Source organism: Pygocentrus nattereri, chromosome 11 (genome assembly GCF_015220715.1).
Source record: "Pygocentrus nattereri isolate fPygNat1 chromosome 11, fPygNat1.pri, whole genome shotgun sequence".
Taxonomy (NCBI): Eukaryota; Metazoa; Chordata; class Actinopteri; order Characiformes; family Serrasalmidae; genus Pygocentrus; species Pygocentrus nattereri.
The window spans coordinates 29,460,482-29,476,132 of NC_051221.1; the positions used below are offsets into that span (position 1 = coordinate 29,460,482).

General features: G+C 39.9%; 1 protein-coding gene across 3 annotated transcripts in view; it reads right to left on the bottom strand.

Annotated features, from left to right (window-relative positions):
- tmem117 (transmembrane protein 117) overlaps positions 1–15,651 on the bottom strand; it is a 54,360-nt gene that overhangs the window by 10,130 nt on the left and 28,579 nt on the right. For all 3 annotated transcript variants that reach the window (XM_017699390.2, XM_037542979.1, XM_017699389.2), the window contains exon 4: positions 2,342–2,441. In XM_017699390.2, coding sequence (XP_017554879.1) covers positions 2,342–2,441 — 100 coding nt within the window. The remainder of the gene's footprint in view (positions 1–2,341; positions 2,442–15,651) is intronic.

The following is a 15,651-nucleotide window of genomic DNA, read 5'->3' on the forward strand; positions in this document are numbered from 1 at the left end:
GAAACTGCACAGGCATGTTAGTATTATTTTAAGCATTATATTAACACATTCTATATTTTTAATGCTTATTCTTAAATATTTTCTTAATTCTTAAACAAAACTGATTTCAATACTGCTATCAGTAAAAGGGAAATACTGATAAACACTGATGATGCATCTGGTCACACGGTGTTAATCTGGTGCATCCTTAATAAATGTTCACAAACACTGCCAAACACTTTTAGATCTAATCTTACTCCTCCAGCTCTTTCTATAAAGCTGAAGAGTGGACAATTGAGCTTAGTGCAGACAGATTTCACAGTCGGAGCACGCTCTTCCTGTCAAAGTTTACTGCTGTTTGGGAGAAAAATATCACCCTTGAGCAATCAGTAAAAGTAATTAAACTCGGCCGCCTCTCTATCCCTCTCTGCTCCGTCTCTCTCTCCTTCTCTCTGTTTCTATGCAAATCTGGCCTTTTCAGGGTGACACATTTTGTCCAAGGTTAGCGTGTCAATAGATTAACGTACCCTGAGGCAAGAGCACACACAGCGCGTCCCCCCAGCGGGACAGACCTGGCATCAAATCTCTCTGTTCAGGCCAGCGGTCTCAAACTGTCTGCGTGCATGTATGTGTGTGTGTGTGTGTGTGTGTGTTTTGCCTCCTTAGACCATGACACGTTTCCCAGAAAAAAAAAATGCACAACTTCATGGAGGAGAAGAGGAGGTCACTGAGAAAGAGCCTTGTTGAATTAATGGAATGTAAAAAAGCCTAAAGTAATGTCTCGATTCAGCACTTTTTGAGCCTTCTCTCTCTCTCTCTCTCTCTCTCTCTCTCTCTCTCTCTCTCTCTCTCTGTGCATCTCTCACTCTTCCTCTCTCCATTTTCTTTCCCTGTCAGGCATACTAATATAAGGCAGGGTGCAGAGGCTTGTCAAAGCTGCTCCTATCCACACACACACTTTTGCAAACACAACCCCACACAATAACACACATGTATACAGTTGAAAGTGGCAGAGCTGCTCATCCTCTATAGACACTTCAGTCCCAGATGATCCTCGTCCCAAAGCAGTGTGGGTGGACAGTGTAGTGGAGCTGAGCCTGGAGACAGCACAGCTGACAGCGCCGTGTCACTGTGACCTCAGAATGCCCTACACTTCATGCATGAACTTCAACCTGTTAAAGTCTAGGCATTTCTTTCAGTTATTCTTGAGAAGTATCATTTTTCATTAAGTATTATAAAGTGTCAAGTAACGACTAAGTTATATTGTTACAAGAGCGAGGAACAGCAGACTGGATCCACACACGGGCCCTTGTAATTTATGGAGATAATAAGTGTGCTGATTTATGGAGATGAAGTGTATTCTGATTCCCTTGTTATAAAACAGAAACTGCTTTGGTCACTGAGATAAACCAGTAATGACCAGGTCCAAAGGCACAAACACTTCTACATTATAAGAATAAGTCAGTTTGCACTGTAGTCAGTGTAGTCCCTGACTACTTCTGTTAAGGATGCAATACACCTGGGATTTTAAAGGGTTAATTTTTTTCTCTCTTTCGTTTTGAATGCGTTTTAAGCTGTTACATTAATACAATAATGAACATAAATCATATATTTCAGCCTTTCCAGAAGAGTACAGGCTGCTATAGCTGCAAAGACAAAGCAATTTCACATTAAAAGCCCTAGTTTTGAAATGAGATGTCCAAAAAGATCATATAGGCGTGATAGTGTCCACATACTTTTGGCCATATAGTATAACTGTATTTCATACAATTATTTTGCTGTACAGTTCTAAAATATGTATCATTCTATTTAGTTCAGTTGTATGTATGCATTCTGTTCATTGAGAAAAGGGGGCCTGAGAGTGGCTCAAGAGGATCCCTATACAACATCCTGGAGGTATAAGGGAGCGGTGCTGATCAGTTTAAATGTGTGAAATATGAAATATCTGAAATATGGGGGCTATGGTACGCATGCTTATACCTGCAGACACTGCAATAAAGGTTTCATTGTGTGTTGTCTGTTCCTGCACATCACAAGGGAAAACCCTGGCACAGATCATGTTTCAGCGGTGGGTTTCACCTCTGCTCTGCAACCGCAGAAGCACTGCTTTAAGGGCCTGTTACACTGCAGTCTCATTTAATCAACTCCTGAGTTCAAGAAATTCCACTTATCTTTCCTTCCCTCTGTTGTTGCAGCAGAGGAATGCTGGAAAAGGCAATACATCAGTTTAAATGAGCCAAAGCACGATGCAATGTTTCATGTGCTCAAAGGATTTAGAATTTAGGGAATTTCCATTAGGTGTTTGGGGCAAAGAAAAAAGATAGCGAGGATTAAAAGCAGGTGTGGTTTAAAACCACCTTACCATCCATGCAGTCACGAAGTCTCCCATCCACGTACCAACAGCAGCCATTTTCATAAAGCTCTCATTCCTTATGCCCATGTACTCTGTGACCATGTGCGGACTGCAGGAAGAGACAGAGAGACAGAGAGAAAGACAGACAGACAGACAGAGAGAGAGAGAGAGAGAGAGAGAGAGAGAGAGAGAGAGAGAGAGAGAGAGAGAGAGGGGAAAAGAAAAAAAACGGTCACTACTGCAAAGTGTCATGATGTTAGCTGTCGCACTCAATCAGTTTCCACAAGCACAAAGGCACAAACATTTTACCTGCTGAATCAGGCAGAGCCTCTATGGACGTTTAGTTGACTTCGCAATCACAGAGTAGAAAATCAGCTCCCATTGCATTGTTCAGGTGTCACAGTGGCTCTTTGTGATAAAGCAGTTGCAGGTACAGGCTCCTAATAATTAGAGATAAAGCTGTAGATTCTCCTGGAAACCTCAAACCTTTTTCACATCAGTAGCTGCGCTTACAAAAATAACTGCAAACCAAATACAAAATCTCTTCAAGAAACTTTTATTTGACAATGTAGCTTCGCTCTACCCAGACTTGGTTTAATTGCATTCAAAAATCAAAGGCTTAAAGAAGGTAAACTGAACAAGGGCTGGTGTTAGAGAGTTGTTGTGGCTGTGGCCGACAGCATTTCGTATTTGCAGCTGATGGAATGAAATCGGTTCAGCCAAGAGCAGCTGAATCCTGCCACCTGCACCCCCAGCGCCTCCCGCCTCACTCCCAAACCGTAATCTCATTATCCTATTAACGAGCACAGACAGGTTTAACAGGCTCTCAACTTAATGAATGCCAATTATCTCTCCCTTCCTCTTGCCATTAGCTGACATTTCCTCCCAACAGCACAGCATTACATACACTCACCCATCAAACCAAGAGCCAGGAGTGTGATTATTATTATTCAAGAAAGGAAAAACCCACACATCCTTGCATCACATTTCCTTCCTCCTCATTCATTCATGTGTCTAGTTGTGCAAACACCATATGCATCAAACCACCTCCTAACTGCCACCAAAAGCCCTCTATTACGGCACGTGTGATTTATCTCACTGCATCCACATTCCATCCTTTAAGCCTGTAGGAGAGGCCCTCATTAGAGCAAAGGAGAGGGGGTGAACAGAGTAAGGCCCTGTGTGATTAGAATGCAAATTTGTCACGATGTTTAGTCACTTTAGAACACCTTCTAGTTCTGGAATGCTGCCAGTCACCATAACGATCCCACGGGGAGTCCTTCATGCAGGCCGCAATTCTAATCGATAAATCTGGAGCACTCTGTCAGGCTCCTGCATCACGGTGAAACAGAACAGCAAGCACAGAACCTTCCTTTCAGTGCTGCAGGTGTCAGGTTTTCCTTTTTCAGAAAATAACAATGTTCCTCCTTTTTTATCCTGCAACAAAATGCAGGAAGGAGGTTTTTTTATGAGTGCTGGTCTTTACCTCAGCCTTAAATTCCCCTCCCTTCTTATTTCCCCACATTTCTTCTTCAATTTCACTATTTCTCTCTGCTCTCTCAAAATTTTTCTCACCCTCTCTTTTCCTCATACCCCCCGTGATTAAAGGCTGGGGGCTCTGACTTATTCATGAGGGCTGAAATTTTAATGCGGTGCGAGGCGAGTGACCTAATGAGGAAGGGTACTGCGTGCTGAAACATCCACGCAACGGTTCCAGCAGGAATCGGCTCCCCCAAAAACCACCTGCCCACACATGCACTCTCCACCACCCATGCAAAAATAAAGACACGCATACACACAAAGGAGAGACAATCTTTTAACACTGACAAACAGCAATCTGCTGAGAACACTTACATAGCTCTATCACAAAATCAGCATGCTTTCCAAGTCATAGTGCCACTCCTCTCATTACGCTAGAAAGAGCAGGCTGAAGGCCCCCATTACACATGAATCCCACTGAAGTGAGGCACCAGTGAACACACAGAAAGAGAAATTACCATAGTGCTGTGATTATCCACTGTAAAACTATACAGCAGCCCTTTGGGAAAATGCCAGTCGCATATGCAAAATCACCACTTTGCCTAAGGCTCCTATTTGCCACTGAGCCCAGTGTCCCCTTCTGTTAATTATAACCTCCAGTGGTCAGGCTTGTTAAAATCAGACCCTGTGCTGGGAATCTGCAGAAAAGAGGTCACAGATGTTCTGCTTGTTGCTCCGAATCAAGAACGTGAGAAATTGCAAAATTGCATAGTCATTCCCGCTAGCGCTTTTTTCTTGTTTGAGGAAGGAGCTCAAGCGCTTTGAGGAGCCCTCTTTCCTCTAGAGTTGACAATGGCCGTGACAAGATTCTAAATGAATTTGAGTGTGAGCTCAGAAGGCATGTCCAACCACAGCGTTTACCAGTTGCACCGTAAGCCCATGAGGTCTGGAGGGCTCCAGCCATGCACATTAATATGCATGCACCACCTCTTCAGCCTCCATCAACCTGGTGCTCGGCTGCTTAGCTCTCACTCATAAAGCCTTTTCTCCTGCTAAAGAGATCAAACCAACCACGATGACCAAAGGCTTCCAGATATTTGACAGCACTTGTGATTTTTAAATACTCATTTTTGTGTCTTCATTCCTTCAATGCAAATAGCCCTCACTGAATTTCAAGGGGAGCAATACCAGTGCAGCTCGTAAATGTTTATGTGGTTAATGTCACTGTATGTCAAGGCCTGAGGCCCCTGCCCTTTTGCCCTCAGAGTATACTAATAGTATATGGGTCAGCATATGTAACAATTGTATTTCATATTGGCCCATTACTGATCAAAAGCTGTTTCAGTGCAGATTTGCCATGGTGTAACGAAAAGTGTTGAAGCTGTCCAAAGTTAACACATTTAGCTAACAGAAGTATGTGCATGCACAGTGTACATATGACTAAAAAGCTGACACTTGGCCATGCAGCAATGCAACTAAACATGCTGTGTTTAGACTGGAGAGGCCACATGATGGAAAGAATTTAGCTGACAATGGAACCAAAAAAGGGCCGCTCAATTACCTTGTTTAGGTACTGTTTACAGTCTGAATGGCGACCACCAAGAATCATTTTCAGTCTAAGACTTGCTGTAACAACAGCTTGTAAGTCGTTCTCTACAAAATGGCTATACTATAAATTCAGTAATACAAGGGAAGCAGATCAAGGAGAACATATTTTATATATGCTGTAAAATAAATCATAAACAAATTTTTAGCCACTGTGGGTTAAATCAGCACCTGAGGTAATGCTAGAGTTAACAGTATAAAGCAGTTGTCTTATTCTACACAAGGTACATTTTTTCCTGCCCAATGAATGATGTGAAAATATGCTGGCTTGTAAATATAAAATTGAGAACAGAGAAATCTTTTCTAAGTTAAGCAATCAAGATCAGTTCAGCCACACTAAGTTACTTCAGACTTCTGAGTCGTGTGTGTGGCATGTTAAGGCACTTATGTTTCCAAGTAATGTTAATAAAGTAAAATTATTTTTAAATTATTTTCATTACACAATGAACAGAGCTAGTTGGTCAGTTTAGGTTCCACAAGCTTCATCGCTCTTGGGCGCCCCTCTGGTGGAGTACATGCAAAACTGGAGGTGCTGACCTACTAAAATAAATATTTATTGAAAAAAACAGGTCCACATGATTGACTGCTCATGCTTAAATAAAGTCATAAGTCACTGATTTGTACTGGCTATATACTGTAGTGGATAACCTCACCCCATATATAGAAGACTGCTGTTCAATTCCTGCTCTAACAGAAGGGTAATTTTAGGCTTGACATAAGATTCCTAACACTACAAAATCCTCTCCTCTAAAATACTGTCTCTATGGATAATGTCTGCCATATGTTGTGAAATAAATTGTATTTTTTTCATGTTCAGGTTGTCCTTTTTTCTCTGCCATCCAAAATCTCAGTGTATATGCCTGCTGTTGTCTATAGATGGAGAAAACATGGATTAGATTCAGGCTTTGAGATGGCTGCTACTACTATTTTAGCTATGCAATGCTATTTTCATGGAAACAGCAGGTAGCTCCAGTGCAAAACTAAAGAAATCAGACATTAAATATGTCTTGGCTGATCAACTACATTTACAGCAAAATGAGATTTTTTGCAAAAATAAAAACCTTTAAAACAGTTCTCTGGTGAGGTGTCTCAGTGCTTTTCTATGCTTCACTACAATGCAGGTCCATGCAGCACTGTTGCAGCCACTGCACTATCAACCAGTTTTATTGGTTTCAATCACAATGACACCACACCGGCTCAGGAAGTCTCCAAAGCCCTCATCAGCCCTTTAGTTTTAAGAGAAGCAGACCAACCATAAAATGCTTTCACTGAAATGCATGTAATATAAACTAATAAGTCTGAGTTTAACAAATCCGAATGAAGCTAGTGCGAATATCAATATCTCATTATCGCAGGCGTCCCTTCTATTTACAATTCCAATCAGCCAGCGCATGGAGATGTGTTTAGCACTGTTTATGATAAGCAATTAGGCAGTAAATAATCACACTCAAACCAAATGTAAATGAACACAGAGATTTTTTTCTTACTCTCCCTCAGGGGGACTTGGATGGAGTGCAATATTTAGAAATGTCATGCTGGGTTTTATGGGAAATACTGAATGCTAAGCTGACAGCTAACAGAGCTGGAACAGTTTAATTTATGATATCTCCTGCTTGTAAAGCCACACTCAATATGATAGGAATATTGAGCCGTAATTCAGGATCCTGTGGCCTGAGGTAAGTACTATCTCTCTCTCTCTCTCTCTCTCTCTCTCTCTCTCGCACACATACAAGCACGGCATACACATACACACAGACTTTCTCTCTCACCCCTACACAATATGTTGCTCTTGATGTATAGCTCTAGCTATATGTGCATCTGCTATTCCCAGCGGACCCCCTCTGCTCGTCTCAGTAACAACAGAACAGGCACTCCTCCTGTTGGCTTGACCTGCGAGAGCACAGCAGCCACACCTCTCAGCACAGCACCCTCCCCCTGGCCTACTTAGCCTCAGCGGTAGTGTTTTGTGGGGAGAAGGAGCTGGAAGGAGTAAATCTAGGTCCCAGTTCTATCAGACTAGGAGAACACAAAGAAAACTACGAGAAGAGTCAAACTTAAGCATAAAGCTGTACCAAAAAGTAAGATGAGTGGCACAGCTTGTTTGTATAATTATCATGCACATTTGCTTTATTTCTTACAATTTTTTGAACGCACATAGTTTTATACCAGATTTGAAACTCAAGTTAACCCACAAGAATAGTTAGCGTTGTTTTGCAACGAGATTCAAGCATATTTACACAATAAAATATTTCATTACAGCAGCGCAAACAATTAAATTTACATTTAGTTTAAATATTGTATCGACAAGTTTGAGTCAGAACTTTTGATTTTTTCTGTTTGTTTCAATGTCAAGAAATGACAAAAGCAACATAAAAATGTAGAAGATTGTTTTCTTTCCACAAAATACAACTGTATGTAATAAATAATGATAATGTATATACAGCTATATGTAATAGCTAAATGGCTTTTACTCAAATAATCCAACTAATATACTGGTTGTCTGATAATATCGGCCAATATTGAAGACTCATGGTTTTATTGGTATCTGCAAAAAATATTAGTGGTAACTGATGACTTTTGCTGAGATTCAAACTCTAATCTCCCAAAAACAGGGCAAAACCTAAAATGACTGATCCTCTGTTTAACTGCAAGACAGCAACACAGTGTGAACTGGTCAATCTGAACACTATTGTAGATAGAATAACAACATGTAAAATGCATTCAAACTCTAATCTTCAGCACAAGAATAACAAGTGTTAGTGTAAAAAACACTTTTATAAAGAGAGCAAATAAAAGAAAAAACAATAAAAGCAAAAGCTAACTAATTGAAATCAAAACCATAATATGGGTACCTCCACCGAAAACACTACAATAATTTGATTATTTAAGAATGTGAGTTGCTTATTTAGGTTTAAGAAGTATGACAATCTTACATGTGGCAAAACAGTGTTTAACAATAACTGAAGTAAAATATAATAAAATATGAAGTAAAATGTAATATAAAAAAAATGTAAACATGTTGGTTTATATTATCACTTATTGGAATTTTCAGCTGCTGAAAAAACATCAATGATCAAAAAGATCATATCAGTCAGGCCCTCCTACTCACAAACACAAAAGTCATATTGCTTCAAAGCTCAGAATCTGACAGAGTTCCTCTGCTTATTTCAATGAGTGAGAAATAATTGGTACCAAAATATATCATGCTTTTGTTATTGCCTGCGATAATCGTGACTTCTAAAAGTTAAAAAACATTAACTTTAGTTCACTGGGAGTTGTAGCAGAAACAATACATCCATCATTGACTGAGGTCTTCAATTTTGCAGGCTAAGGTCAAGATGCCTCTAGCTCAGCAGTTCAGGGCACCAGTGACCTTGTTAAATCTGCCCTGCTCTGCCCCCCTGGCCCCCTCACAGGATGAGATAAACTGCAGACAAAACATGGTTTACTCCCCCCCCCCCCCTCTTTTTCTATCCACCTCTCTCTCTCACTCAGTATTGATCCTGTGGTGAGGTTTCAACACCACAGCGTATAGATGTCACTCTCCTCACCCTGGCTGCCATCAGTTTGACATTTATCTAGAGACCCAGACAGAGCATGTGTGTGAGTGTGTTCATGTCAGTGAGAGAGGCACAGCGATGTTATAACAGTGTTTATAAGGTGTGGAAAGAAAATCACAGGCAGATTCTGAACTGCAGGAGGTCGTCTTCAAACTCTCTCCCTACAAACAATGCTGCAGCAGCAGCCACTAACAAGTCCTTTAAGACTACAGAGGTTGAGAGAAACAGACAGGACAGAGGAAACCCTGTTATCACTACCAATTACAGCTGCACAATGTGAACAAAACACTAGTTCTGTGATTATGGTGCTATAGGTTGCGGTAGCAAGCTGGGTGACATTACAGTATAACACTGTTTTCAGGATATATGATGGCATAATAAGCTATTTTGAATATATCGTAGATTGTTATTACTTCTACAATAATGACTAACTACACGCATCATTGATAAGAGCTGTAGAGGAGGTTCCTGAGGTGGTGTCGTTGTGCAAGGCTTGAGTCAACCGTTGCGCCAAGAGTCCAAGAGAGGACAATTATACCTGCTTAAATGGATGTAGTATTATACAGTATGTGAGACACTGAATGGAAAAAATGTGCTTTTTTTTAATGTGCATTCAGTTTAAATGTGGTATTACTGGTGGATTCTGTTTGTTCCAGTGTATCAAACCTCAGAAAAACTAAATATCATGATTCTATTTATTATGATATATTTTTTCTATATCATCTACTTCTAGTGACACACTTTGCAGTGCATTAAAAACAAACTGTTGAATCAACACTGTGACATAGTTAAGGACTGGCCTACATTAGTTTAACAAAAAGAATTTACCTTTTGGTTTACATAAATATGTCTAGATTATTGCAATTTTCTGTATATAGGACTTAAGAAGGCTTTCGAGTAGTACAGCATGTAGCCACGAGGCTGGTTACAGGACCACATTACCCCTGTTTTAGGCTCTTTTCATTGGCTTCCTGTCCATCCAATTTAAGATAATGGTGAAATAATGATATATCTGGAAAAATAGTTTTCTTTAGGGACTAAACATTTTATTTTAATTCACTGTTTAAGAAACTTTTGTAATACAAAATCTCAGGCAGTGTATTCATAACCATTTCATGTAATAATGTTTTATGAGAGGCATTAAAATCTTCAAATGTGTGGTTCCAATCTCTATTGCACCCAACATTTCTTTTTTTTCTATTTATTTTAATTATTATTTTATTCCATTTATGCTCACAGTAGAATTAAGACTGTCTTGACTTGTAGAGACAGTGTTTAATGTGATGCTCACTCTACCATTTAAGAATCTTCTTTGTGGTGAGATGCCTCTGAGAAACTAAGCTGTGATTGGTTCGAGGGCTTATTTGCATACTGAAGCATTTAGCAATATCAGTGTTGCAAAGGCCAACATCAGCACAGAAACTAACAGACAACATATTGTGCAGTTCCAGTGTGTTACCTTGCTTTGCCCTTCGTTCCCCAGTTCAGAACAGTGGGGGCAAAATTAGCTGTACACCCTCTGTCTCTCTCCTCCCTCCCTCCCTCTACATCTCCCCCCACTTCCTTTTTATCACTCACTCTCTCGCTGTTTTTCCTCCACCCGTTTTTTAATCATCCCCCTCCTTATCGTCTCCTTCTCTCCATCATTCACACCCCTCTCAATCAAGCTTCCTCTCTCACTCCCCTCCCTCTCCCACGTTCTTTTTATCCTCTTATCCTCCTCTCTCTATCTCTCTGGCTCGCTCTCTCCCCCCTTTCTGCAGATGTGTCACAGGGTCCCTGCAGATCCCTCCCTCCGCCAGGCACAGACGCTGCATGGCTCTAAATCGGGCGTGATTAATGACATCTCCATGCACTGGGCGTTCTTAATTAAATAACACCGCTTAATTAGCAAATGATTTATGCCCATAATGGATGCCTTAAGATGTCATGATGAGGAAAAAAGAAGAGGGTCTGCTCCTCCCTCTCACTCATTCACTCACTTCCTCTCTCTCCCTTTCTCTCTCTCTCCAGCACATTGTGCTTGGCCCCCTGATCTGACAGTCTGAGCGAGCAAGCAAATGGGACGGAGATGGAACCAGCCAACAAGTGCAGGTTACCGTCCCATGATGATGTTCTGCCTTGAATCAGAATGAGTCGCTCTGTGCTGCTGTGCGACAACCCTGGCACGGCTAGACACGCTACATCAGTCATTCAGCCGTTAGTCAGGCTAGACACTAAAGACCCCCGCATTATCTTGAATGTGCAGGGGAGTAAGACAGACAGCGTATAGACATTATTTCAGTGGCAGTCATTCTTTTTCTTAAAAATCATCACTCCCTGTTCAGTAGAATAACAGTAATCCCAGCATCTATCAGTAATGCTCTGCATTATTTGGGCTATCTAGGGCTAATCCAGGTGTTCTACTGAGCTCTGTTTGAGTGGAAGTTTCTTTTGAGATGACAAAGGTGGTCTAAAGGTGGGACTCTTTTTAAAGATGCTACTTTAGAAAGAGGTAGAACTACTGAGGTAAATGCAGGGCTGGGAGATGCGTTGTCTATACTGGTATACTGTGATACTGGCAAACTGCATTGCCTCTCAGTTTTAGTACATTTCTGCTGATGTATTTAATAGATAAGGAGCATTATACATTACCATACAAACGTTTGGGATTACATGGATCATGAAAAGCAGAAACTGAACTTTGGGAAAAACATCTCTGTACATTTCTTTGAAACACTGAAAGCTAGTCTCTTAAATGAATGAAAGCTGTAATAAATGCAAAGTGAGGACACAATAAAGCAAAAATGCATTATATTTAGTTTGATGATGTTTTTTTGTGTAATTAAAAATGTGTTTTCTGCTTTATTTCTGTAGGTCCTGATGCTGAAAAATGAATCACTTGTACTTAAAGACCACTTTGACTGGAAAGTAAAGAAATGAAGGGTGTCTTTATTCTGCTTATGCACTTTACACATAGTGTCCAGGGCCTGATAGTTAACTGTGCTGTACTGTCATTTACTGGGTGCATTAAATTTTTTGAAAGAACAATTAAAAAAAGCCTTTCTGGAATTCTGATTTGTGTCTGGTTAACATTTATAATTTGGTGTAATTTAAAAGAAGAAAAACTGCTGTTTGAACAACATCACCCAGGTCTAAATGAATGTGACTGTTATTTAAGGGTAGCAACCAATTTCTTGTCCTTAAAGACATTCAAGTACAAAAAAATCCCAACCGACACACCTTTAAAATCTAATCCAATGTGAAATGCTAATATGACTTATTTAATAGGGAGAAACTACAAGGACGAATGCACACTTTTGTTGCCTAAATGTGATTTCTGTGCGAGTGGTGGAGGGGTGTTGGGTGAATAGGCCCCCTGCAGGCAGGAAGGTCACGGAGAATAAAAGAATATCAATGAGATGAGATGAGAGGCAACAGATGCTGTCTGAGCAGAAAGACAGCAGGTGAGACAGACAGCTCTAAGTCTCACACATGAGAGAGGTGCAGCAGGAAGACAGAAACACACACACACACACACACACACACACACACACACACACACACACACACACCCAAACACACACCTAGAGAGCTAGGAAAGGAGGAGCATCCAAGCTCAGGCACACAGATTTGCAAATGTATAGAGTGAAAATGAAACAAAGCCCCACATGCATGCGACATAATGAGGAAGAGCTTTCAGGCAGACAAAAGAAGTTCACCTTAACAAAGAAAAATACACCTACAGAAACACCACACAGACAACGCATGAAACAAAAGTTATGCAAATGAACACAAACTCACTATATGACACTATGTACTGCCTTACAGAGGGAAACTAAAGCAACTGCTATAGCATAAAATAAAGAAACGGTAACTCAACTGGACACAGAATAAGCTGAAACAACCTGGGAAAATACTTGGACACACATCTAAAACATTCCCTTGCATCATTAGAACTGGAACGGTTGCCTCTCTCTATAGCGTTCGGTTATTTATTTCTTTTTTTCATGAGCCCAGAATCTTATTTCTTTCTCTTGTACTTTTGTTCTGAGCCAACTTTCTTTCTTTGGTTCTCTCTTTCTCTTCAGGGGTTTGGAGAGGTGTTGAGAGACAGCCTATACTTAAAAAGGATGATTATTTGGGGTGGGAATCTCTAGGCACCTCAGGATTCGATTCTGATTATAAAACGATTTTTAATGCATCCTGACTTTAGTTTTCTATAGTCTATATTATGACTTTTTATGTAATTAACAAGTAGTGTTTGCTATGGTTTTAGGACTTTTATTTCATATATATATATGTATATATATATATATATATATATATATATATATATATATATATAAAGCCCATATGAAAATCATACTATGACATGCTTTGAGCCAATTCAGTCCCTCAGGAGACAATCCTGATTTTAAAAATGAGCTATTCTTTATCCTTAATGATTACATTTTTCTAGTAGACCGATAAAATTATGCTAATCAAAAAAATGGAAAACAAATTTACATCTCTAATACATGTAGTTTGGATATGAGATTTTAAAGAAAAGTAGATCTTACTTTGCCAAGAAAGATATTTTAATTGAAGTCTCTCTCTCTCTCACTCTCTCTCTCTCTCTCTCTGTTTGCTTGTGTGGTGCTCTGTTTGTAGCAGGTCTCCCGCAGTAAACATGCTGAGCCCCCTGTGTGTCTGCTGTCTGCACAGGTGTAAACACTAATTTCTCAAGACAGAGCAAAAAGTCCTCACTGAGACCCTGACAGGACGGGCAGAGACACGGTTGGAAGGAGAAAAGGGGAAAAGAGGGAGAGAGGGGGAGAGAGAAGGAGAGAGAAGGCAGGAGCAGTCCAGATCAGAAAGAGAGGTACGGTGAAGTAAACTCTGAGTGTGAGCTGATGGACTCACATGCTGTATCACAGCGCCACCTCTTGGCTTTGATGTGAAGCAAATGTTTTAACTTTGTTTTAGGCTTCCTGGGGGGGGGGGGGGGGGGGGGGGGGGGGGGGGGGGGGGGGGGGGGGGGGGGGGGTGTCTATGAGGTGGCAGCAGATTAAATAATGGCTTAAATGGTTGTTGGGCCAAATTAAGCTGTTATAAAACAACAACAAAGCAACACAAGTTTCAATTAAAGGAGTGCCCTTCCCCTTCCCCTTCCCTTTCCCATGTTTGTTAGTAGATCAGAATACGGACAAATCCTTTGTAAGATAATGCAATTTACTCTTATGTACCACTGCATTTATAGATCAATTCTTCATTGACTAATGATACTCAGCGATGTGTTTCCTCTCTCTCCCCTAGTCGGAGAAAGTGGCTATGATAGATGTCTCTGTCAAGGCTTAGAGTGTGTGAGAAACGAGCTGACCATAGAAACATGCCCTGAACAATCCATATGAAATGGCCCAAAGCATCACCAGCATTTCCAGGCCAGAGTGGACAAACATTTATGAGGAAAACAACAAATGGGCTCTGATCAGTTTTCATTCTAAAAAACAAACCAAACCGTGAAAGTCAATCAGACATACATTTATACACAACTGATTTCAATAAGATCAGTATTAAAGGGAAATTCTATAAATTTTGAAAAATTGTTGCACAATTCAATCGTTGCAACACAATCAATGTCATTCAGAGTGGTTTGATGTGAAATAATTAAACTGTGGAGAAACATATAGACTCCAGTGGTAATGACAGGAACCAGGGATCGTGATGTCTACAGCACAAATACAGCCGTTTTATATCTAAAGTGCTCAGTGAACCCATTACGTTTATTACATTCATATATAATTAATGTTTTTATACGTAGTGTTGATAATAGTAAGACCATGGTACATTTGAAAAACTCAATGCTAAAATTAGGACTAATTGTGCACTTTTGGTGATGAAACATGCAGTTGTTCAGTGTTCTTTTAGCATAATATCCACAAAATACTTCATACTATACATAATGACATACTATACATAATTTATCATGATAACGATGAATATCGTCATATTGCCCAGACCTACTGTAAACAACTTTGTTTACATCTTAACCATTTAAACATAAAAAACAAAAAAACTAAACAAAACAAACAGCAAAACAAAAACAAACAAGCAGCTTATAGGGTTGCCACTCATCCAGGATTTCCCTGGATTTGAGTTGCCTGTCCAGAAAATAATCTATTCTATTCCATTCTATTCTAATTCTATTCTATTCTAAATAATTGTCATATGTTAGTATTTCCTTTGGCTTCTTTTTATTTAGTCAAATAATTTAAACACAAAGAACAGGTTTGATTAGCTCAAATTGTCCATAGCGTAGTAAAGTAGAGAGCTTCATCGCTTCATTCAGAAGCTGAAAGTTTAAGTGGTTCCACATTTAATGGGAATGTCCATATGTTTGAGCCCTGTTTGAGCTGCTTTTGGAGATTCTAATCCTTTTGATACAAAAGTATGAAAAATTTCTATTTGCTTGATCTGTCATCTTGATTGATGCCATGTCAACACCAGAGATGACGTGATTAGTCATTGAGTTCATGTTATTAAAAGATCTCAAGAATATGTTGCATTTTCCGTCTGAAAAATTGCATTTAGTGTACAACATACCATCTGTTTCATACATACCTAATGACTGTACTGCTGTCCGAATAAATCACGCTTGATGTGTAAAGGCCTACAACATGTACACTAAATGTGGCTTTTTTAACAATGTGATTA